This window comes from Apus apus, chromosome 18 (genome assembly GCF_020740795.1).
Source record: "Apus apus isolate bApuApu2 chromosome 18, bApuApu2.pri.cur, whole genome shotgun sequence".
NCBI lineage: Eukaryota > Metazoa > Chordata > Aves > Apodiformes > Apodidae > Apus > Apus apus.
In genome coordinates, this window is record NC_067299.1 from 11,085,027 (window position 1) to 11,110,564 (window position 25,538).

A 25,538-nucleotide genomic window follows, 5' to 3' on the forward strand; every position below is an offset into this window, starting at 1 on the left:
TGCCAAGGACTTGTCCCACCTCCTCCAGACCCAGCCCATGGGTGCTCCTTGCTGTGCTCCTGCTTCTCCACACTGTAAAGCTCTCAGGGTCCTTTAGCACTCAGATTTCCTGCTCCACCAACCTCCTTCCTCCACCACTTGTCTAAAATCCTCACTTTCATCAAATCCTTCTCCTCCCCCTCCTCCCACCTGAAATACCAGCAGGCACAGCCCCCACTGCCCCTGGGCAAGGATGACCCAAAGACACATACACAACTGCTACTTTCCCAGCTGCCTGAAACCCAGTTGGTTTTTACTAGTAATTCATCCTCAAGGTGTTTCCAGCAGATTCAAATTCACTATCCCTGACTTTTTCCATGTCTCAACAAGCTAGAGCTTTGTAAAGTCAGCTCTTAGAATGCCCCCCTTGCCGTGATCCCCAGGCACAGGTGATGCTGGGGACCCCAGAAGGACACAGGACCTCTGGTCACCTTACCATAGAATCATCCTGGTTGGAAGGGACCTTGAAGATCATCAAGTCCAACCATCACCTAAATCCACCAACCATAACCTCATCTACCTGTTCAATGCTTAAACCTGTTCCTCAGCACTAGATCTACATTTCTTTGAAACACTTCCAGGGATGGTGACTCCACCACCTCCCTGGGCAGCCTGTTCCAGTGTCCAACCACCCTTTGGGTAAAGAAATTATTTCTAATATCCAGTCTAAACCTCCCCTGCTGCAACCTCAGGCCATTTCCTCTGGTCCTGTCATTACTCACTCGGGAGAAGAGCCCAACTCCCACCTCCCTACAACCTCCTTTCAGGCAGTTGTAGAGAGCACCTTCCTCCTCCTCCTGCCTGCACTCTGCTCTGCTCTGCCAGCCAGATCCTGCTCTCAGCCTGCCTAGGAAGCACAAAGCCTGCCCTGCAGCACTGGAGTAACCCTGGGAAAGCACAGGAACAGGATTTACAGCTCACCCTGCTCAGCCCTCCTAAAGCCACTTCTGCAATTAAGGGATTATCCCCCGGAGACAACACTGAGACAAGAGAAAGTCGAGGTGGAGCTGCAGGGCATACACCATGGGTTTGGATGAGGGCTGCTGGAGAGGACCCCAGCCCAGGGTCCCTGCCTGCACAGGCAGCCCCCCCGTTGGGTGCCAGCCCCAAGGCAGGAACACACTGCCATGTCCTGACCAAGGAGGCTGCTCCTACAGCAGGGAGGTGGCTCTGAAGAGCATCCCTGCTGCCCACACCACGTGCACACCAGCCTGCAGGGCATGGCTCACCCTGCCCACATGGCTGCAACCCCCTGACCTTGCTATTTCCTTTACCCAGCACTTCCTCAAGACCTCCCCCCCTCATTTCTGCTCTGTCACCCTTTGGTCTTCAAGACCCTTCATCTGCTTCCCCACCCACACCAAGCCTGAGAGCCAGAAGCATCAGAAATGAGTGATTGCCATGCCACGGGGAGCACAGATGGGGACAATGAGGACACCCTGGCTGCTGGAAGCAGATGAGAGAAACTTAACCACAGGCTGGAGACAAAAGCAGCAGCACCCAAGAGCAGCATCACCCCAACATGTATCCCCAGCATCCCCTGAGAGAGAGAGACAAGTCTCTCTCCATTATTCTCTTTCCCATTCTGGGAAAGAAGAGGGGTTAATAAAGAGCATCTGTCATTTGCTTAATTGCCAGCACCTTGTTAAACCTTGACAACCAACTGCTTTAAGTCCAGCGGGGGGGGGGGCAGGAAGAAGAGCCTGAGGCCAGAGTGAGCCTCAGGAACCAACCCAGCATGCTGGGAGAGCCCCAGCCTGGCCACCCTGCTGGGCCAGGAGGGCTGAACTGCAGCAGCAAGGGCACAGCTGCCACATCCCCTCTCCTTTCTCTTGGAATCACAGAATCCCAGAATGGGTTGGGTTGGGTGAGACCTTAAAGGTAAATAAGTTCCAACCTCCTGCATGGGCAGGGACACCTCCCACCAGACCAGGTTGCTCCAAGCCCCATCCAACCTGCCCTTCAACACTGCCAGGGATGGGGCAGCCACAGCTTCTCTGGGCAACCTGGGCCAGGCTCTCACCACCCTCACAGCAAAGAATTTTTTCCTAATAACTCATCTCAATCTCCCCTCTTCCAGCTGGGAACCCTTCCCCCTGCTCCCATCCCTCCCTGCCCTTGCCAAAAGTCATTCTCCAGTTTTCCTGCAGCCCCTTCAGGCACTGGAAGGTGCTCTAAGGTCTCCCTGGAGCCTTCTCTTCTCCAGGCTGAACACCCCAACTCTCAGCCTGTATCTGTGCTCTTTTTCCTTCCTCCTCCTTCCTTCCAGCCAACTCAGGCTGCAGGACAGGACAGCCAGCCTCCCCGTGCAGCTGGGACCACCACCACGGCTCAGTGGGCTCACCCACCCACCCTGACCCCAGCCATGGCCCAAGGACCAGCCACACAGCTGGTGAGACACAGGGTAGGGAGTGGGGTTGAATTCATAGAGGAGAGGACCCAGAGGAGAAAGACATGAGGGTGAAAGGGGCAGGGGCCCTGGAGCAGTGATGGCCCCATGTCACCTCACCTCCTCCAGACCCCCAGGACGCAGCCAGAGCAGGGGCTGTGGGACCATCCCTGCTGGGATGCCAAGGAGCCAGTCGAGCTCTCCTGCTCCACAACAGGAGCAAGGACAGACTTCTGCTCACCAAGTCACCTCTGCTTTGTCCACCAGGCTCTGGGGTGTGTTGGGATGCAGGAGGTACCACTGCCTTGTGGCAGCAATGACATGTCCTCCAGGAGTGCCACTGAGTGGTCTAAATTAAGCCCAGAATAATTACAGAGCAGCTGATTTTTACTCTTTCTTGATTTTTTTAAATGTTGCCATGAATCAGAGCTCAGTTAATTGCTGGTTCCTCTGCACTGGCTGCCTGCTGGGGTGGCCCAGCACTGCTGGGGGCAGCAGAGCAGCTCAGGGGTTCAGGGGGAGGTGACACCTGCAGGAGCTCCTGGGCCTCCCTGGTGGGCAGAGGAACCTCCTGTCTGCACCAAGCAACCCTCCAGCTTCTCCATCTCGCACCAGGTGGGCCATGCCAGGCAGCACCAGTAGAGCCACAGGACTGTCCCCCAGCACAGGGTACAAAGACAGCCTGAGAAGACCCTCCCTCTAGGGACCTGCCCAGAGGAGGAAAAGGAGCAGAGCACAGGGAGGCAGGCCTGCTGAACTCTGGGCTGGCTCCTCCCATCCCAAGAAGTCAGGAGAAGCAGCACAGAGGGTGGTGGAGCAAGGCCAGGAGATCCAAGTCAGGCTTTTCACCACAACCCTCATTTGTCCTCTCACACTGCTCTTCCCTGAGGAGCATCACGTGAGCCTGAAGCCTCCAACGCAGCATGATTGCAGCTTCTGGTCTTCAAGAAAACCTGCTCTCTGCCCTGGTGGCACCGGGCACCAGAGAGGATGTGCCTTCAGAGAAACCACTGCATGGTAGGCAATGCAGCTAAGAGGGCATGGAAAGCAGTTCCCAAGCTGAGAAGCTCCAAGGATCAGCCCCCGCTCCTCCCAGCAGTGCCTACCAAAAGGACCTGGTGAGCACCAAGGTTACACTTGCAGGAGAGCACAGAGCCTGCTCAGAGGTGTCTAGGCACCAAGACAGCTCAAAATTGCCTTCTTGGCACCAGCCAGTGTTGTCTCAACACATTAGACAGAAGTGAGCAGTTCTGATTTGTCTCCTTGACCACCTGGCACATCTCTCTGCCAGGAGATGGTCTGCTAGGAAGTACAGAGGCCACTCTCCAAATAAACCAAATTTTCTCCAGCAGACAGAGAGCCTGAACTAAGTCATCTGGGAATTGTGCCCTGGTTTCCAAAGCCACCCCTTTGAGTCTGCACGTGAAACTGGAGGTCAAGTGTACACACAACTGAACCTGCATTCCATCCTGGTGCTGAGCCACAAGGGACCTCCTTCCCTGTCTGAAATATTTATTGGGTGTTCCAAAGCCTGAGGAGATGGACTGAGCTGACAGGCTGAACAACATGACTTCAGATTTAAAGATTTATGTTCCTGGAGGCAACTCATTCAGCAAACAGCATCTGATACACTCTGTAGCAATGAGCATGGCCATGGGGAAGGATGCAATGCATGGAGAAGACCAAGGGCAGAGAAGTCCTTCCTGACTGCTCCAGAAAAACCAACCAACCAACCAACCAACCAACCAACCAACCAACTAACCAACCAATATAACTTCATTCCTCTCCAGTTGGCAATATGCCACCCAAAACCATCTCCTCTGGGAAGTGGCCCAGACCAAAAACCGAGGATGAACAGCCTGCTTCAAGCATCAGCTTGATGATGGAACACCAGCAGCTCACCAGGATGGATTTTAGGACCATGTTTACCAGGAGCTGTGACTCAAATCAGAAGCAGCAGCAGCCAAAGGTTCAACCCAGGGAGGAATACTCCCGAGAGGGACTTTTTACAAGGCCATATAGTGACAGGACTAGGGGAAAGGTTCCAAGCTGAAAGAGAGGAGATTGAGATTGGATATTAGGAAGAAATTATTTGCCATGAGGGTGGTGAGACCCTGGCCCAGGTTGGCTGCCCCATCCCTGGAAGTGTTCAGGGGCAGGTTGCATGGGGCCCTGAGCAATCTGGTCTAGCGGGAGGTATCCCTGTCCATGAAGGGAGTTGGAACTGCATGGTCTTTAAGGTCCCACCTAACCCAAACCAGTCTGTGATCCCATGAATCCAGCCCTACAACCACCCCGAGGCCCCCAAGCCCCCACATGATGCTGCCCACCCTGCAGCACGGAGCTGCTCAGCAGGGAAGTCCCCCCTGATCCCCACACCTGGGTGTGATCCCACCAGAGCTCCAAGGAGCAGACAGCAGGAGGCTGCCCCTCTGCTGGCACAGTGGCAAAGCAACCAGCTGCCCACCCACCAGGTGCCAAAATAAGCCCAGGCAGCAGCAGCACCCATCTGAGAACAGTCTGTGCAGCCAGGGAGGGATCAGCAGAGAGGAAGGATGAGCCCAACATGGATCCTGCCCAGCACCTCCACTCCACGCCAGTAGGTGGGTAATCCAGGTCTCACATGGACACCTAGACCTCACCTTCTGCAACAGCAGAGCATGTGCAGGAGAGCACCAAGGGCTTGCTCCTGCCTGTGCACACCACCATTAAGGTTCCAGCAGGACCACACCTGTGGTGTCCCTCTCTTCCATCAGGAGACCCTGAAAAAGCAGCAAGGAATCCAGCCAGAAATCCCTCCCTCTCTCCACTCAGGGCTCCTCCTGATGGAGGTGCTGCACCACACACCAAACTGAGCTGTGCCACACGCTGCACATTTGCCTCCAGACAAGAACGAAAAGTCTGTGTCTTTCTTCTGACAACCTGGAGGAACCATCACCTTTGCAGTGGTGGTTTTACGTGCTTAGAGACCACTGAGAAATAACTGAGGTCCTGTTCCAGAGGGGACAAGCAGCACCTCAACTCTCCCCACTGGCCCCTTCAAAGTGCATCATCTTGCCTTGCCCATGATCACAGGTGACATCCATTTGCCATGTTAAAAAGCAAACACCAGTGAGGACCCACCAAGACCAGCCTTTCAGGGCCTCTGTGACAGGGCCCCTTGGCTGCATCCCCCTCTCATACCTTGCTTCTTCATTTCCAAATGAATATCAGTAAATTAACTTCCCTGGATTACAAACCTTTGCATTAATTATCAGGTTCTCTGCAGGCTCAGGAGGTGGGGTGGGGGCTGCCTTCCCCACCACAGGGTCCTGCACAGCCTTCACCCCACCAAACCGCAGGACCCAGCTCCTGCCTGAGGTTCATCCCATCTTTGGTTGAACTTCTGCCACGTTTCCTGCACCTCACCAGGGGTTGGAGGAGCAGATGGACATGGAGTGATGCTGCACTGGCCCAGGTTGCCCAGAGAAGCTGTGGCTGCCCCATCCATGAATCACAGGATCACAGAATGTCAGGGGTTGGAAGGGACCTCTGGAGATCATCCAGTCCAACCCCCCTGCCAGAGCAGGACCAAAACTAGGGCAGGTCACTCAGAAAGGCATCCAGACAGGTCTGGAAAGTCTCCAGAGAAGGAGACTCCACAGCCTCTCTGGGCAGCCTGTCCCAGGGCTCTGTCACCCTCACAGCAAAGAAGTTCTTCCTCATCTTGAGGTGGAACTTCCTGGGCTCCAGTTTGAATCCAGTGCCCCTCGTCCTGTCACGGGGCACAAGTGACATGAGGTTGTGTTCAAGAAGTGTTGAAGGGCAGGTTGGATGGGGCTTGGAGCAACCTGGTGTGACGGGAGGTGTCCCTGCCCATGCAGGGGGTTGGACTGGGTGATCTCTGAAGGTCCCTTCCAACCCAACCCAGTCTGTGAGTCTGTCTGCCACTGGCCTGTCTGCTCTGGTGACAAAACACCAACTTCTAACCAAGCTGCAGACTCTTCTTTCACTGCCCAAAAGTTTGTGGCATTGTAAAACTGCATTTTTTCCTACAAACCAACACCAGAGGCACTCCCAGCCTCCTGAATGCTCCTGGAAGTCACGCCAATGTCACAGCGTGTTGTTCCCTGCAGATCTCAAGACTTTTAAATAGCTGCTCAGCCCTGCAGGCCAGCAGTGCCCTTTGCAGGCTCAGCCCCGAGCAGCCACCGTCACCGCCTGAGCCCAACAGCCAAAGCACTGACAGCTCCTCCCTGGCAACACCCAGACAGGGACTGTAGCATCGCTCAGTGTGAGCACAGCCCAAAAAGAGCCTGGAGGATGATGGAGCAGCAGCCTGAGACACGTGAATTCCCTTGAGAAAAGCCCTCGCTCCCAGGCTTGGCCAAGCGGAGTCTGAGGAACAGCTGCCAGGAGAAGGGAGCCACAGAAAATTTCAGAAGGACCAGGTTTTCCCAAGTAATTAGCAGGATCTCTTGGTTTGACACAGGGCTGGGCAGAAGAAAATGGGGGTACAGACAACCTCCTGGGACCTCCAGCAACACTTGTATCGTTGTACTGGAGTAGACATGGAATTGCACTGGGCAAATGAAGAGAAGTGGATGGGAGGAGGGTGGGTGGCAAGACAGAGATCTGCTCTCAGCTTTCCAGCTCCCCAGTCACACCCCTGAGCCAGGGCCACCACAGCCTGATGGTCACAAGCAGCATACAGCTCCTCTGCAGTTGCCCACTAGCCCATGGATGTGGTCCCGTTGCCAATGACGGAGCTGCCAGCAGCTGGGAGCCATCCTGCACCACCACCCAGCAGCAACCATCAGCCTGCCACCACCAGCACCATGAGGGAGGTGAACAAAGGAGAACACCCCTGAGTTCACAGCAAGACTGAAGGACATGCTTGGGGCAGCAGAGAAGTTCAAACCATGTCCCTTGGCAGGTGGCCCACCTGGGTCCAGCCCCACCAATGAGCAGCTCAACTCACCCCTGCACAGCTCATCACCTTGGTCCCACCTGCTCCTCAGAGAGGGGTTTGCAGACACCAAAGCTGGAAAGTCCCTGTGCTAAGGAAGTCCAGCTGACCCCACCAGTCCCTGGTGCTCAGCCCATGCTGGCTGCTCTGGCTCCCTGGGAATCACAGAATTGCTCTGGTTGGAAAAGACCTTTAAGATCATTGACTCCAACCACAATCTAACTCTACCAACCATTAACCTAACTCTGCCAAGTCCAAATGAAGATGCCCTGCTCACATTTGGGGACCAGAAACCCATCACCCACAGCTCTAACTCTGCCAGATCCTGCAGACTCCCTAATGGTGCCACCTCTCAGGTACTCGTACCCTTAACTTCTGTCACTGACAACAAAACCTTCTCAGGAACACAAGACTGGGGAAGAAAACACCAATGCACCAGTGAGGTCCAGAAGGGACCAGCCAGCAACACAATGTCCTTCAGGACAGAGAGGACCATCACAAATGCACCCTGTAGGCTCAAGGAAGAGCTGCACCTTGTCTGGGCCACGTGGGCAACACTCAGCCTGTTCCACAACTGCTGCCTCCATGGACAGCCCAGAGAAAGACAAAAGCCAACCAGCATAAACCAACCAACTGCTCTTTTCAGCCTCCTCGTTGCTCACCCTTCAGGAACTCCCCCTGGCAGCTTTGCTAGGCCCCCACCACCTCTCAAGGTCAAAGCCACCACCTGTCCCTCCATCTCCTTCCCATGCAGGTCCCAGCCCTCGCTCTCCAGAGCCACCTTGGCAGCTTGTGCCTTTCCAGCCATGGCCACCTGAAGAGAACAGGACTTCTGACTGACTCCACCTCCTACCCAGCAGCCCAGCAGCTCAGAGCTCACTCACTCTCGTCAGGATTGGGTGAAGCAAGAATGGCACTGTGCTTCCTCTTCACTTCCTCCACGTTCTCAGAAATTTTATCGATGAACCCTCGAATTTCTTCCACCTGTGGAGATGAAGAAGAAGACAAATCTCCTGTGAGAGGCCAGAACTTTTGGAAAGGGTGAAGGGGGGTTATTAAACCCTAACCCAAAGCAACCGTGACACATCTGAACTACAACAAACATCTTCCTGGATGAATATTTTCCAGCTGGATGCTCGAACTTTAGGACCATCATGAAATCAGACCTTCCATGTGACAGCAGCCAGATCTGCAGTCAAGTTTGGGGTTTATTTTTTATTATATTATTGTATATTATTAATATATTATATCATTACAGAATCCCAGACTGGTTTGGGTTGGAAGGGACCTTTACTACCATCCAGATCCAACCCCCTGCATGGGCAGGGACACCTCCCACCAGCCCAGGCTGCTCCAAGCCCCATCCAACCTGCCCTTCAACACTGCCAGGGATGGGGCAGCCACAGCTTCCCTGGGCAACCTGGGCCAGGCTCTCACCACCCTCACAGCAAAGAATTTCCTCCTAAGATCTTATCTAAATATACCCTATTTTTTATAAAATATATTATTATATTAATATACTCTATTATTATCTGGGAACTTGCAGGAACGTTTGGGGCTGATTTAACTGAGCATCAGATCTATGGATCTCCAGCCTCTGCACCTGTAGCAGGGAGAACATTGCTGAGGCTGCACAAGCCAGGGGCTCATCCCAGCACAGTCTCCCATGGCTCTTTGCTCCAGGAGCTGAGAAGCCCAGTTTGACCCTCACCCCACACACCAGGGAGGACAAATGTGTCAGCAAATCCACGCTGGCATCTTCCCTGCACCACAAGGAGACCCTCCAGCATCGCTGAGGGGGAACCTCTGCCTGCTGGGCTGCCCACCCCATGGCTGTGTCTTCTCCTTTGACTCACACCACCCCTTTGCTCATCTCCATCCATCTGCACGTCAGGTTTTTTTCATTCCCCACTCTGTTGCCTGCACAGAGACATTTTAACACCCCCTACACACAGACCATGCTGAGGGGGTGCTAAAAATCCGCATGCAGATCTTCCAGCCACCCACACACCAGCAGACAACCTCTTGTTTGTAATGAAGGGAACAAAATTCAATGGAGCCCATATAGAACCTGCTACTCCACAGAGGTGCTTTCAGGAGAAGCTGGAGACCACCAGGTTCACCCTCTGCCCACAGCTGGTCACTGGCCGAGCAGCCCCACTGGTTTCTGGGGGAGGAGGTGGAGCATCCACAGGGCCAGGTGAGCCCATGGCAGCCCCAGGTCTCTGAGGACACTCAGTTCCTGCTGAAGAGTGCTCTGAGCTCTGGTTTTGTGCAACCTGGTCTAGTGATAGGGTTCCCTGCTCATGGCAGAGGGGTTGGAACTTGGTGATCTCTAAGGTTCCTTCCAACCTTAATGATTCTATGAGCCTCAGGGACACCAAGCAGGAGCTGAGAAGCATCAGCCAGGGCTGGACCCCATCCCCACCCTGACCACTGCCCCGAAGCCTCCCCAGCACTAACAAAAAGTTCTGAACTGGATTTAAAGCTGCACTGGGCAAACCAACGTCTCACCTGCTCAAAGAACTCGTCCATGAAGCGGTCCCGGTCCACGCTGACAGTGACTTCATCATCATCATCACTGTCCTTCGCCTGCAACGACACAGAGAGAGACATCAACAAGTGCTTCCTACAAAGCTTGCAGCTCCATCTCAGGAGCTTCTTAGGGGCGTCTACGCCTTCTCCTTTGATCACTTGTTCCCAGGAGCTGGGGCAAAAGCCAGCTGGAGCACAGGACACTCCGAGCACTGCCACACCAGAGCACTGTGGGGACACCAAGCCAGACGAGAACAGGCAGCCCCAGCTGTGAAGGCAGGACACACAACCCCCACAGCCACCTGCCCCCTGGGGGTCCTGCAGCAAGCACGGAGCAGGAGTAATGGTCCTGCTGTGCACATGGAGAACCTGGAGAAGGGAAATCTGAACTAAAGCTGAGAGCAGGGCTGGGAAAACACAGGGTACAGGGTGAAGGGACAGCAGGAGGGATGCTGAGATGGGAAAGCAGGAGGGATGTTGCAGGGGGAAAACATGAGGGATGCTGCAAGGGGAAAGCAGGAGGGATGCTGTGATGGGAAAGCACCAGGGATGTTGCAGGGACGAAAGCAGGAGGGTTCCTGCAAGAGGAAAGCAGGAAGGATGTTGCAGAATTCAGGAAAAATGGGAGAGAACAGAAAATACAAGAAAACTAGTAAAAGCCACAGCAGGCAACTAAGAGGTTGTCCTTGTCTGCAGCAGTGTGTGTGCCATTGTCATCAGAGCTCAAACACCTCCCGTCCCAGCGAGGCAGAGGACACGGGATCACAGGGGAAAGAGAAATGACAGTCCTCTGGATAAGGAGACATTTAAAGGATTATTATCCAAAGCAGGTACATGATGGAGGGAAATGGAAAATTAATGGGGCAGACAAGTTTCATCTCACTCCATCTTCACCAGAAGGAAGGAGTCAGTGGATTGGAAAAGATTTCAGGGGGAGGGCTGTCTCTGCTCATCCGATAGTTGTCCCACATCCTGCAGATGTTCACCCACCAAACGATGGCCCCTTTGCACGTTGCAGAGCCAGTCAACACAGGCTCCAGAGAGATGCCTCTTACCCTTAAATAAGTCAGGTGAGGCACCTGTTCTTCCCTTCAAATTGTCTTTTCGACCAAGGGTGACTGATTTGGGTGGTGTCACCCAGAGGAGACCTCAGCTTTGAGCCTTGCCACCCCCCACTGCACCCTTTGCTTTGGTAACCACTTCACAAAAGGTTGATCCACAGACCTGGAGATTCGCAAGCAACCGTGACCTGAGTGCAAACCTCACCTCGACAGAGAAAAGCACACCTTGCTGCACCTCACCCACCACTCTGTGGGCACAAAGAAATGTTCCCTGAAGCCAGGAACTGAGGACTGTCCATCTTGGCCACAGCCAGGCCTTCCCACCAGGGGCTCAGCAGGAGCTGCCAGCGTGGCCAGGCTGGGGCAGGGTAGGACCCACCCACCAGCAATGGGTCAGGGTGTTTAGATTCTGATGGACCTGGGCAAGATGAACCTGAGGAGGAGCACCTAAAGCTTTCTCTGCTTCGACCTGGATCTCTTCCCTGTGTTGCTAAAACACAGCATGGAGGGGGGTGCATGACCAGGAGTGAGGCTGGTGTCCCCTGCCCGCAGAGGGGCCTGAGCCTGACCAGACATGAGGAGCCCTTGGCATCAGGCAGGACTCAGCTTCTCAGAAGTTTTTGCTTTTCAAAATGGAGCAGTTTGCCCTCGCACCAGACCCACAGTGGCCTGTCCTGCTCCCCACAGTGCTCCCATGGCAATGAGAACCAGAGCACAGCTGGGGCTGAGAGCAGAGCTTGGCCATGGCTCACACCACCCAACACAGCCCCACACAGGGGCAGGATTTGGCCATGAGCTCTGTTACATCTGCACCCCGATGTCACCAGGCTAGAGAGACCTGTGTCTTCTCCTCTCCCATGTCTGGGAAGGAACAACAAAATGCACCAGGACAGGCCAGGAGGTGATCTGCTAGAGAGCAACTCCATGGAGAAGGACCCTGGAGTCCTGGTAGGCAACAAGTTCTCCATGGGACAACAATGTGCCCTTGTGACCAAGAAGGCCAATGGTATCTTGGGGTGCATTAGGAGGAGTGTGTCCAGCAGGTCAGGGAGGTTCTCCTCCCCCTCGACTCTGCCCTGGTGAGACCTCACTTGGAGTGTTGTGTCCACTTCTGGGCTCCCCAGTTCCAGAGGGACAGGGATCTGCTGGAGAGAGTCCAATGGAGGCTACAAGGATGATGAAGGGGCTGGAACACCTGCCTGATGAGGAAAGGCTGAGAGACCTGGGGCTGTTTAGTCTGGAGAGGAGAAGGCTGAGAGGGGATCTAATTCATGTCTATAAATACATGAGGGCATCAGGAAGGCAGGACAAGCTCTTGTCACTTGTGCCCTGTGACAGGACAAGGGGCAATGGATTCAAACTGGAGCCCAGGAAGTTCCACCTCAAGATGAGGAAGAACTTCTTTCCTGGGAGGGTGACAAAGCCCTGGGACAGGCTGCCCAGAGAGGCTGTGGAGTCTCCTTCTCTGGAGACTTTCCAGACCTGTCTGGATGCCTTTCTGAGTGACCTGCCCTAGTTTTGGTCCTGCTCTGGCGGGGGGGTTGGACTGGATGATCTTTAGAAGTCCCTTCTAACCCCCAAAATTCTGTGATCCTGTGATGTCCCCTACCACCACTGCACCAGCCTCACTCAAACCTGCTGTAGCAACTGAAAGGCTGTCACCTGGAGCCCCAGCTCCACAGCTGCTGCACCACCCATCCAGCCCGTGATCACACCCTGATTCACCAGCACAGGGCTGGCTCATGCTGAGCTTCTCATCACACAACACCCCAAAGTCCTTCTCCTCAGGGCTGCTCTTGATCCATTCTCCACCCAGCCTGTAACTGTGCTGGGGATGCCCCGACCCAGGCGCAGGACCTTGCAGAGTTCAGGGTGTTACAACAGCCCATCTGGTGGGCTCTGGGTACCTCCTGTCTTCATGGAAGCAGTTTGATGCTTAATATCAGGCACGGCACAAAGTGGGACTTCTGGGGGCACAGAAGCTGAAATGCAGACATGGGTGGTACCTACATTCACCTAGAACACATCTATCCACGTGTACATCCTTTCTAGCTTTAGGACATGCTGATTTCTAATCTCCTGGATGGTGGAGCCCTCCTGCCCACGTGCTGTAGATGCTGGGGAATCACCTGCACTGCTTCAGGCGCAACAGAGCTGGTGGAGGCATCACTCTGGGTCTGCTTGTGGACCCCAAACAGGGCTCTTCATACAGCCCATGGCAGTTCTGGGGTCCCCAACACAAGAAGGACATGGAGCTGTCACAGCAACTCCGGAGAGGGCCATGAAGATGATCCAAAGACTGGAGCAGCTCTGCTCTGGAGACAGGCTGGGAGAGTTGGGGTGTTCAGCCTGGAGAAGAGAAGGCTCCAGGGAGACCTTAGAGCACTTTCCAGTGCCTGAAGGGGCTCCAGGAAAGCTGGGCAGGGGTTTGGGACAAGGGCAGGGAGGGATGGGATGAGGGGGAAGGGTTCCCAACTGAAAGAGGGGAGATGGAGATGAGATCTGAGGAAGAAATTCTTTGCTGTGAGGGTGGGGAGACCCTGGCCCAGGTTGCCCAGGGAAGCTGTGGCTGCCCCATCCCTGGCAGTGTTGAAGGGCAGGTTGGATGGGGCTTGGAGCAACCTGGGCTGGTGGGAGGTGTCCCTGCCCATGCAGGGGGTTGGGACTGGATGATCTCTAAGGTCCCTTTCAACACAAACCATTCTGAGGAACACACTTCCAGCACAGCAATCAGGCTCAGTTTCTCCCCACCATGTGCCAGTGTTATCCCAAAGGGCACGAGTGGTCACCTCCCACCTACACCCCCATCCCAAGGATCTCAGAAATACTTAACACTAATGGATCTTGGGGACACGTCACAACTGATGGAAGATACAGCGACCAACGCAAAAGCTGCCCCAGATACACGCACCCCCAGTTCACAGCATCCTCCTTCCCACCAGATCTTAATCTCCATCAGTTTTTAGCCCCTTTCTGAAGCTGGGGAGGAAAACATTCCCTGGCATTATATTTCAACACGGGCTTTTACCTTGACCTCACAGGCCAGACAGCCTTGGTGGCAGAAGAAAGACATGATGCCCACCAAGATGCCCATCTCCTCCTCCCCTCTTGCCCGTCCCTTCCACCTCCAAAGCACTCCTGGCTCGCAGCACACAGGATGCCACAGGCCTGCTTGGTCCCATCCCTGCTGCCCATGGGACCCTGCCACGTGTTGGGACTCAGAAATCCCAGAGGGACACAACCCACTGCCCCAGGAGAAGGTTCCTGCCCAAGCCAGACGCAGCCTCTCTGGAGGCACTTCCAGTTCCCACGCGGCCGGTGCAGCAGCGAGGGATGGACGGGCAGGAGATGTTTATTTAGGGCAGACCCGGCCCTGCTGCCTGCAGGAAGAGCAGCAGGAGCCCAGCAAAAAGGAAATGACAAGGATGGAACCTGCTGCTCGGGATAGCACGTGTCATTCCGGGCTGGAGAAGAGCACCATCTGTCCTTGGAAATACCCTCCACGCCACCTCCAGCACACGCGCCAGCTCCCTGGCCCAGCCCCACAACCGTGACACCCCCCAGGGAGGCAGCAGCAGCTGCAGGGCTCTCAGAGCCCTGAGGGAGAGGAGAGAGCACCAGGCAGGCCCAGCTCCTGGGGGTATGGGCACTGAAGGATCATCTGCCCTCAGCATCTCCCTCCACCCCAGGGCTGGGTCCAGCCCCGCAGACACGCGCAGCCCCAGCGTGAAGAGCCTGCCCAGACCCTGCTGCAGAAACACCACCCAAATACTTCTCCTGAGGAAACCTGAACCATCCACCACTCAGCTGACCATGCTGGGGCTTCACACAACCCTTCTGTGAGCACCCCAGGTTTGCAAAGCCATGTGGAAAGAACTGGTCTAGGTCAAACTACCTGCTGGTGCTGCCCAACTCCAGCCCACCAGAGGCTGAGCAGCAGCAGCAGGGACAGCTCTGGGAGCCACTGCCTCCCTGGTGCCTTCAGCCAGAGCTTCCCCAGCATCTTTTGGGGCCTCACAGGGTTAAACGTGCCCTTCCACAAGGGCCAAAATCCCAAGAGGAGGCAGGAACAAGCTGTGATGCCCTCCCTGGCAAAGTGGAGCAGTGGATGGGCAGATGGTCCAGAGCCCCTGCACATCCCAGCTCTGTGGGTTTTGCAACAAGCACAGCACCAAGAAACTCACTATGGAGCAGATCAACATCCCTCTGGTTCACACCAGCCCCACTCACTCCTCAGGCAATTTCTGGGAGATGGCAGAGGAGCACAAACCAAGCAGGGAGACTCGAAGCCTGCTCTCCTCCAAAGCCAGAGGCAGCAGGCAGGGTGGGATGAGGTCTCTGGTGTCTCAGCAGCAGCTGCACACAGGCCTGAGCTCCTGCCCTCCTCTGCCAGCACTGCAGGAGCATCCCGCCGTGTCCAGATGCAGCTGAGGAGCCCCTACAGGCAGCAGAGCCAAGGAACCAGGGCTCAGCCATTGCTGGGGACCCCTGCAGCCCCTGGGGCCCTGCTGACCCCCTGGCTCAGCCCCCCAAAGCCCCTTCCTGGGAAACTCCCGAGAGCAGAGGCAGGGAGCAGGCAGGGAGGGAGGGAGCAAGGAGCAGGCAGGGGAGCAGGGAGCAGGCAGGGCATGGGGAGCAGGCAGGGAGGGAGGCAGGGAGGGAGGTAGGCAGCCCCAGCCCTGCTTCCAGCCAGCCTGCAGGGCTGCAGGCTCCCAGCCCCAGCAGAGACAAGGAAAGCTTCACAAAAGCACAGGGAATGGAAAAGGCCACAACAGCTGCTCCCTTCCTTTTAGGGACCGTTAAATGAAGCAAAAGGCTCCATCCCCCAGAGGTGCAGGATGCTGCTCACCAGGCTGAATCTGGTGGGGTCTTTTATTTTTTTAATGCACTGGACACCTCCACACTGATCTGCCCAGCCTGAGGAACTGCAGCCATCTGGGTTTGACTGTCTCTGCACAAAAGCCCTTCCCACACCCAAACAGAAGAGCCCTGTGGGACACACACCACGAGGCTGCTCAGCCAGGAGGTGCTACCGGGGCAGCAGTGGGTGGTGGCTGGGGCATGGAGTGGCACATGGAGCTCCAAAACTGGCCACCTTGTGTCCCGTGTCCAAGGCCATCAGCCCAGGGTGCTGCTGTGGCACCCGAGGGCTCCTGTGCCAGTTTGCTCCCCACGGTTCCAGAGCGCGGCTGCGCACGTCGCTGAGAAAGACAAGGCCAGAACAACCGAGCAGAAGCTGCACCCAGAGCTCCCCTAAGACATCTTATAAAGCCTACAGGACACATATTAAAGTTTCCAGATCCCTGGGAACATCCCAGCCCAGCTCTGTGATGCTCAGCAGCTCACTGAAGCTTCACCTGAACAAGATCCAAAGCGCTCAAAGCTCTCTTACCCACCAACCCACCACCCTCGGAGGCTGCATTGACCTTAAGGTTTGCTGTAGTGTTTTGCAGCAGCCAAAGCAAGTTTTTCCTCAGTAGTCCAGAGGCAGAAGTCCTGCTCCAGAGGGTTTTTCAGGGAGGGGTGTGAATGACAGGGATGAGGAAAGCCAGAGGGTCTGCTCCCAGGAGAGAACCCTGGAGAGCTGAACCACATGAGATGACATCTTAATTACCTACAGCCTCAGTCTGGGCATTGTTTGCAGACCAGATCCATAGCTCAGCTGTGCAGGACCATGAGCTGGGTATTTTATAGCACCCAGGCCTCATCTCAACTACACTGAATCCCAACATTTACCAAAACCAGCCCATACTTCCCACTAACAACTTTTTGAGGAATCCAAGTTCAAGGCACAAATGACCAGAAATCAGCAACGTCTGCATGAGTCAGTGCACGTTTCCAATTTCCAGCACCAGCAGTGTGAGGGAGAACAAGATTTCCAACAGTTTTGTCCTTAGGTGTTGGCTTTCACTGCTGCAGAATTACGTTCCTGGCCCTTGGCACGAAGCCCAAACCCTTTCACCAGAGCCACGCTCAACTCCTCAGCTCAGTTTTAGGAGCAGGCCTGTAAAATTCCACTTAACTTCTAAGAGCGAACATCAGAGGTTACAGAGGTGCCACCAGACCTGCAGGGAGCAAGGAACTGAGATCATGGACCTCCTCCTGTAGCTCTAGGACATGGACAGCACTATGGCCTACTGGAAAGGCATCAATAATTTACAGTCAATGCTTTACAAATCTAAACAAAACCAACTACAGACTTAATCCACCTGACATTAATTTCTTCATGTCCTTCTGATGGTGACTCCACTGTTGTTACAGCTCCTGTGCACACCAGAGCTTCACACGGACAGCAGAAGCAACTGCAGCCACAGCACTTGTCTCTCCTCTCCTCCTTGTCATGTATTCATCAGGGCCAGCACTTGGAGAGGGTTCTGCCAGGATCAGCATCGTGCTTTGGTGTCTACCAAGTGTCCTCTGATTGACACCACGCCCTAGTGATGCCCACCAGTGACCATGAGGTCTGTACTGGGAAGCTGCTGGTGAAAAGAGAAGGAAAGCCTCAGGCAGAGGAGGTGACACAGCCAGCACCACAGCTCCCACTTCCCACGTCACCAGGAGAGGATCAACACGTGAAAATCAAGGCACTCCATAGAATGGTTATCCTTCAAATCAGACTGCACTGTCTACAGACACTCACGGAACGTGTTGGTTTGGAAGGGACCTTCAAAGACCCTCCAGTCCAACCCCTCTACCACAGGCAGGGACGCTCCCCACAAGACCAGGTTGTTCAAATGGCCACAAATGCTCAAACATGGGAACGACACTTCTTTGGTGCTCTTGCCTAGACCATATAAGGGAACCTTAGCACAATCCAGGTGAGACACCAACCCTCTCAGAAGGCAAATGTCTTCTGCAAAACCCAAACAGTCATTTCATGCATTACAAACCCAAAGTCTGACAAGACTTGATGGAAGATATGAAAGCAACAGCAGATAAAAAGGCAGACTTCCTACTGTAAGACCTGCAGCAGAGATGACAGCAGGACTGCCCCAGCTGGCCATGAGCTCTGGGAAACCCTGAGATTATTTTAATTTTAATTTTAATTATTCTTGAGTTAGTTCCCATGAAAAGAAACCCGGGTCTGCAAGTATCCACTAGACACTGAAGTCCCACGCCACTGACAAGAAGCTCAGCCCCATCTTGCAGCAGATTCTGACACCACATGGCCCAGGTTTGTCCCCTGTGCCTGAAGGTGACTGCAGAGGGGGACACCAGAGCAGAGAGCAGGGAGGAGGAACCTCCTCCAAAAGGAGAACACTGGTCTAACGAGAAATTAACACAAATTAATTGGGGCAGGAGATTTGGAATTTTACAACCCAGCCAGGACCTGATCTAGCGGATGATGTCCCTGCCCAGGGCAATGGGGTTGGACTAAACGTGTCTTTCCAATGCAAACCATTCCAGAATTTGATGACTGTGGTCCCACAACGGCTGTCTGGTGGCAGCAGAGACAGGCAACTTCTCCACAGCTCTTGACAGGGTTGTGAAACAGGACAAAGAGGTTGTGTGCAGCAGCAAGATCCCCAACACAGACACACAAACACAGCACTGGCCTCGACCTCAAGGGGATCTGGGCAGCCTCTCCATAGGCAGCATAAGACAGACATGGCCCTGGGGGAGCAGGGCCAGAGGAGGCCACCAGAATGGTCCCAGGGCTGGGACATCTCTGCTATGGAGACAGGCTGAGGGAGTGGGGTTTGTGCAGGCTGGAGAAGGGAAGGCTCCAAGAGACCTTCCTGAGGCCACTCAGTGCTTCAAGGAAGAGGGAGAGAGACTTTTGAGCAGGGCCTGCAGTGACAGGACAAGGGACAAGGGTTTAACCTGAATGAGGGTGGGGTTAGGTTGGACATAGGGAGAAATGTTTTACTCTGAGGGTGGTGAGACCCTGGCCCAGGTTGCCCAGGGAAGCTGTGGCTGCTCCATCCCTGGAAGTGTTGAAGGGCAGGTTGGATGGGGCTTGGAGCAGCCTGGGCTGGTGGGAGGTGTCCCTGCCCATGCAGGGGAGTTGGAACTAGATGACGTCTGAAGGTCACCATCCCATGAGCCCGTGCCACACCACATGCCACGGTGTGTTCTCTGCTAAGGGCCATCAGCTGCTCACCCATCTGTGGGGCAAAGCAGCGCCCGCACTTCAGACCCTGGCCCTGCCAGGCAGCCTGTGGCATCTCCCCCTGCCCCCAGCTCAGCAAAACCTCCTGCTCCTTCTGCTTCCAGAGGTGCCTCGGTTTGTACTTTTTCTAACTAAAGACGGTTCTGTTGGCTTTGTGCCTGGTCTGGTCCTGACACAGCATCGCTCTGTTTCTGCTTCCCACACCACCCTTCTCCTCTTGCCTTCCCCTCCCCACACATCTCCTTCCAAGGACAGTCCTGCAGACACCACAGTCCAAGGACCTTCAGGTCACCTTCCAGCCACCCAGAGCCAGGACACTGCTGCACCCTCTGTCTTCTCAGGCCTTCCACTTGGGCTCCCTCTCTTCCTTTTTGCTAACAGACATAATTTTCTGGAAGGACCAATTGATGACAGTACTTGGCTTAATGAGCCTTACTGAACATCTTCTGCCTGTAGTTGATAATTTTGCATATTTCCTGAGAAATCTTGTTAACGGGGAGATCCGGAGCAAAACAAACATTTGTAGAACTTCCGAGCTGCTCACACCAAGACCAAGACTCTGGCAACTAAACCAACAGGAGCTCCTCTGAACCCCTTTGGCTGGAGCCCTCTCAGACCTCCAGCACAGCCAAGGGATGGGGCTTGGAAATGCAACATCTCATCACCCTGTGGGGCTGGGCTGCAGGAGGCAAAGAGTAGTTCTGCATGTCAGGGTGATGGCAGCAGGACCACCAAGTGGCCACCACACCAAACCTTGAGGTCGGCAGCAGACACCAAGTTACCAGGGCTCAGCATCCTCCTCCAAGATCAGTGCTGAGCCCCAAACCACCACCCATTGCCCACAGGATGCAGACACCAGCATCCCCCTGGGCTGGGGACATGAAGCACCATCCAGAGCTGACCTAAAGGCTGGACCTTGCCAGCTGCTGACTTGAAAGAACGTTTAAGGGTCTTCCCAAGTTTTTCTTGGTTTCCCCTTCTTGGGTGCATGCCTGTTGCTGCAAACAGCACCCCCAGCTGCTGAGGAGCAGAGGAATATCTCAGATGGAGAGTGTGCAAGGCAGGTGCTCTGGGCTCACTCTACATCACCTCCCTCATCTTCCTGGGGAGCAAGGACTCACTGTGGCTCACTCCCTCCTGCTCTCCTGAACCACAAGGGAGCAGGCAAAGCAGCTTCCTTGCCCCAGAGAGGCACCCTCACAGTGGGGAGAGGCTCAGGCCAGGAATGACCCAAAAGTGGCCATGGTGCACAGCCTTCCCCAGCAGCTCTGCTCCTTCCAGCCCCAGAAAACTGTTGGAAGGGACCTCCAAGACCATCCAGTGCCAACCCCCCTGCCACAGACAAGGACACCTCCCACTAGACCAGGTTGCTCCAGACCTCATCCATCTCCCCTCTTTCAGTTGGGAACCCTTCCCCCTCATCCCATCCCTCCCTGCCCCTGTCCAAAGTCCCTCCCCAGCTTTCCTGCTCCAGCCCTTGGATCATCTTCATGGATCCTCTGGACTTGCTCCAACACCTCCATGTCCTTCTTGTATTGGGGACCCCAGCACTGGCCCCAGCCCTGCAGGGGGGTCTCAGCAGAGCAGAGCAGAGGGGACAATCCCCTCCCAGGCCCTGCTGGTCACGCTGCTGGTGACACAGCCCAGGACAGGGTTGGTTTCTGGGCTCCAGTGCACAGTGTTGGCTCATGTTGAGCTTCTCATCACACAACACCCCAAGCCCTCACCCTGGAGGCTGCTCTCCATCCTTCCAGCAACACCTCCCACCCCACCAGCTCCGGCCAGGCCAGGCAGGCTGCAGACACACACTCCGAGCCATGTGACAGCCCCGGGTCCCCAGGCAGCCAAGCTGAATTATTTACGTGACCCTTTTGGTTGAACAGAAGAACTGGAAAGCACACCCGGCCACCAGGAGGGTTAGGAAGGGAAAGGAAGATGGCACTGAAATAAGCACATGTATCTGTCCCCGGGGTCAGCAGGGACTGGTGCAGCTGGAGGTGGCTCCAGCAAAGCCCCCCTTCCCAGACAGATCACAGTGAGATGAGCCTCCTGCTTGGGTCAATTCATATTTGTGCCTCCAAGAGAGAGGAATCCTCACCAGGAGCAGCTCGGGGTTGTCACCAGGGGGGCTGCAGACTGCAGCTGCCACGGGCAGGAAGAGGCTGGATCGACTGGGTTGGACCTGGAGCCAACCTGGCTTCCTCTCTCCTTTTATTTTTAACACACACACCCCTGCAGCTTGGGGGTGGGAGAAGATGAGAAGCTCAACATGAGCCACCAGTGAGTGCTGGAGCCCAGAGAGCCAACCCCATCCTGGGCTGCATCCAAAGAAGTGTGGCCAGCAGGGCCAGGAGGTGATTATTCCCCTCTGCTCTGCTCTGGTCAGACCCCACCTGGAGAGCTGTGTCCAGCTCTGGTGCCCTCAGCACAAGAAAGATACAGACCTGATGGAGAGGGGCCAGAGAAGGGTCACCAAGATGATCCAAGGCTGGAGCAGCTCTGCTCTGGAGACAGGCTGAGAGAGTTGGGGTGTTCAGCCTGGAGAAGAGAAGGCTCCAGGGAGACCTTAGAGCACCTTCCAGTGCCTGAAGGGGCTCCAGGAAAGCTGGGGAGGGGCTTTTCATCAGAGAAGACAGTGATAGGACAAGGGGTGATGGTTTTAAACTGAGGGAGGGGAGATTTAAGTGAGATATTAGGAAGAAATTATTCACTCTCAGGGTGGTGAGGAGCTGGAATGGGTTGCCCAGGGAGGTTTTTGATGCCTCATCCCTGGAGGTTTTTAAGGCCAGGCTGGATGAGGTTTTGTGCAGCCTGGTCTAGTAGCTGGGTTCCCTGCTGATGGCAGGGGGGTTGGAACCTGATGACCTTTAGGGTCCCTTCCAACCTTAATGATTCTGCAAGTCCCACGGGCAGTGCTGGGAACAGGGATGCAGCAGGAAGCAGGTGGGAGCTGGGGAGTTTGGCCAGGGAGGTAATGGGCACAGCTCAAACCCAGGGACATCCCTGGAGAAGGGCACCTGCAAAGAGCTGCCAGGGAGGACTGAAAGGCTCAGGAGGAAAAGGCCCCACAAAACCATTCCAACCATTTCTGCAAGGTGGAGACGTGCCAGAGCAGGTCTGGGTTTGCACCCGTGTCTCTCCCACTGGCCTGGTTTGGGAAACTGCTCCTTGCTTGGAAACACAGTATGATGAGAAACAACAGCCAGACATGACATAAGGAGCAGTTCTTCAAACCCCAGAGGAATTCTTGTGAGACCCTGGCCCAGGCTGCCCAGGGAAGCTGTGGCTGCCCCATCCCTGGCAGTGTTGAAGGGCAGGTTGGATGGGGCTTGGAGCAGCCTGGGCTGGTGGGAGGTGTCCCTGCCCATGCAGGGGGTTGGGACTGGATGATCTGTAGGTCCCTTCCAACCTAACAATTCTATGATTCTATGATTCTTCTCAATTAACAGCCCTTTGAGCAAGACAAGCCTTCAGATCCCACAGGAAGGTCACTAGAAAGGTCACCATTGCTTTGCACACTTGCTTTGGTGCAGGCAACTGTGGAGGCTTCAGTCCTACAAACACCTCTGTGGTCACCCAGTCTCAGTCAGATGACCAGTCCCACTTCACAAGGTCTGTTCCAGGTAGCCACTGGGACCTTCAGGTCCAAACTGTCCTCCTTCTCCTGTCATCACTCCAGAGAAAGTTCTTGCCATGCTGGGGGAGCTTCTGCCAGCACGGAGACCTGCCAGGCCTGGACACCATCCTGCAAGCACTGTGGTTTTGCCAGGCCTCTCCCCACCTTGCCTGAACCCATGATTTGGGCAGTGTCCATCCTGGCCTCTCAAGGAACACTTCCACAAGCTGACTGCAAGATGAAGCATCAGAGGAGCACGGTCTGGCAGGGAATGAGGAGAGGATCTATCAACCTGAAACTGGTCTTTCCCAGCCCAATTCAAGTCCAGTGATTGCTCCAGTCACCAAAAATCAGTAACTATTATCTGCCAACAGGCCATGTGAAATGTTCACAGTAGGGTCCTGTCCTCCCAGAATCACCCAGCCACACAGTTCCTAATGGCCCATAACAGAATCACAAAGTCACAGAAACTTGGGTTTGGAAGGGACTTCAAAAGACCATCCAGCCCAACCCCCCTGCCAGAGCAGGATCCCCTAGAGCAGAACCCACAGGAACGTGTCCAGGCAGGTTTGGAATGTCTCCAGCCAAGGAGACTCCACAACCTCTCTGGGCAGCCTGTCCCAGGGCTCTGTCATCCTCACAGTAAAGAATTTTTCCCTCACATTTACATGGAACCTCCTGTGCTCCAGGTACACCCATTGCCCCTTGTCCTATCACTGGACATCACTGAGAAGAACCTGGATCCATCCTCCTGACACTCACCCTTAACATATTTATAAACACTGATGAGGTCACCCCTTAGTCTCCTCTTCTCCAAGCTAGAGAGCCCCAGCTCCCTCAGCCTTTCCTCATCAGGGAGACGTTCCACTCCCTCCATCATCTTTGTGGCTCTGCACTGGACTCTCTCAAGCAGTTCCCTGTCCTTCTTGAACTGAGGGGCCCACGCCAAGTGCGTGGAGATCCTCCAGCCACCCTGACCCAAACCACAGAGGTCCACCCAGCCACTGACCCCCTGCCACCCCCGAGACCCCGTGTCCCCTCAACAGCCCCTCTCCTGGCCCAGGTGGGTGTCTCACAGCAGCCCACAGTGTCTGGGCATCATCTCACTTCTTCAACGGTGGGGAGGAAGTGCAGGGAACTGAGCCAGGAACAGGGCATGGGAGCAGGACCTGCCCAGTGCCACTTCCATGGCCTCCTCAACATCTTCATCCAGACGTGGGAGCAAGTGCCCCAGGAGCCAGGCTGCAGGTGACACCAAGTTGAGCGGCGCCGTGGAGGGCAGGGGTGGCACCCAGAGGGACCTGGACAGGCTGGAGGAGTGAGTCCATGAGGAAGGACATCTTGCAGATCAACCAGGCCAAGCTCAAGGTCCTTCACCTGGGTCCAGGCAATGCCCGGTACCAGGATGGACTGGGGGAGGGAGGGATGGAGAACAGCTCTAAGGAGAAGGGCTGGAGGATAGCGGTGGGTGACAAATGGGACACCAGCTGGCAATGTGTCCTGGCAGCCCCAAAGTGTCTGCATCCCCAGCAGCGTGGCCAGCAGGCCAGGGAGGGGATGCTCCCCATCTGCCCCCCTCTCCTCACCCCCCTGCAGCCCTGCCCCCAGCTCGGGGGTCCCCAGCAGAAGAGAATGGTTTTAAACTGAACAAGGGTGGGGTTTAGTTAGACATGAGGGAGAAACGTACCACAAAGGTGGTGAGACCCTGGCCCAGGCTGCCCAGGGAAGCTGTGGCTGCCCCATCCCTGGCAGTGTTGAAGGGCAGGTTGGATGGGGCTTGGAGCAGCCTGGGCTGGTGGGAGGTGTCCCTGCCCATGCAGGGGGTTGGACAGTGTGATCTTTGAAGGTCCATTCCAAACCAAACCAGTCTGTGATCCTATGACACTGGCACCTCCCTCACCTCCCCCTGGCTCTCTCTCAAAACACTGTTCACAGAATCATTCTGGTTGGAAGATGCCTTTGAGATCATTGAAATAATTCATATAATCACTCACAATTATTTTACCATTTGGCCTGGTCTCCCATCCTAGAAATCCCAACATATCACCCAAACCAAGCTGTCACCTCCCAGACAGGACAGAGCAGTGTGGAACCCTCACAGGCCCTCACACACCATCTTGTCCCTGGCCACAGTGCCCTGCTGAGCTGGGACAGCAGAGCCCTGGGGAGTGAACAGATCTTCAAGCTCTTCATCCACAGCAACTGATAGGTCTTCGTAACACAGTACCCTCAGCACCAGCTCTCCTCAACCTTTGGATGACACAAGCAAAGCCTTAAATAAAGATAATTTAGGTGCCTGGAGCAGAGGGAGGAGCAGCTTAGACACTGTCCCAGAAGCAAAATAAATTATTATTTAGATATTTTTTGTGCCATCCTTGCTCTGTCACCAAGACTGCAGAGGGACAACCACAGCAGAGGGGATGCATCTGGGAGGTTTGGGGAAAGGGACCAGCTCCAGTTCTGCTCCACATGCACAGGAAACACCACCCGTGTCACCAGTGATGACATCTACCCAGGAGCAGCAGAAAGCAAAGCTCTGCTGGGCTCATCGCGGGCACCCCCCCCAGCCAGCCCTGGCTGCTCTTCCTCCTCAACAAGAGAGCATTCCTCAGCTGAAAGTCACATCTCCTGCCCCTGGTTCAGAGCAGGCCTGGGGGAAGCTCCACTCCCGGGGCACCAGACGAACTCCAGTGAGTTTGAACAGCACCGAGGTTCAGCCAAGCCAAGGGATTAGCATTTTGAATTTCAAGGACCATTGGAAAAATCCCATCAAGACATGAAGCTCCTTGTTCTGCACAGCAGTCCAAGCCTGCCTCCCCTCCAATAAAGCCAGCTCT

The 25,538-nt window shown here is 55.0% G+C and overlaps 2 protein-coding genes across 3 annotated transcripts in view; both read right to left on the reverse strand.

Moving 5' to 3' along the window:
• The window catches only part of MKS1 (MKS transition zone complex subunit 1), a 104,839-nt gene that overhangs the window by 60,792 nt on the left and 18,509 nt on the right, over window positions 1–25,538 (reverse strand). The window lies entirely within an intron of this gene.
• Window positions 1–25,538, reverse strand: part of STX1A (syntaxin 1A) — a 65,912-nt gene that overhangs the window by 38,433 nt on the left and 1,941 nt on the right. For both annotated transcript variants that reach the window (XM_051635388.1, XM_051635389.1), the window contains exons 2-3: window positions 9,891–9,968; window positions 8,261–8,360 (exon numbers count right to left, since the gene is read on the reverse strand). In XM_051635388.1, the coding sequence (XP_051491348.1) occupies window positions 8,261–8,360; window positions 9,891–9,968 (178 nt within the window). The remainder of the gene's footprint in view (window positions 1–8,260; window positions 8,361–9,890; window positions 9,969–25,538) is intronic.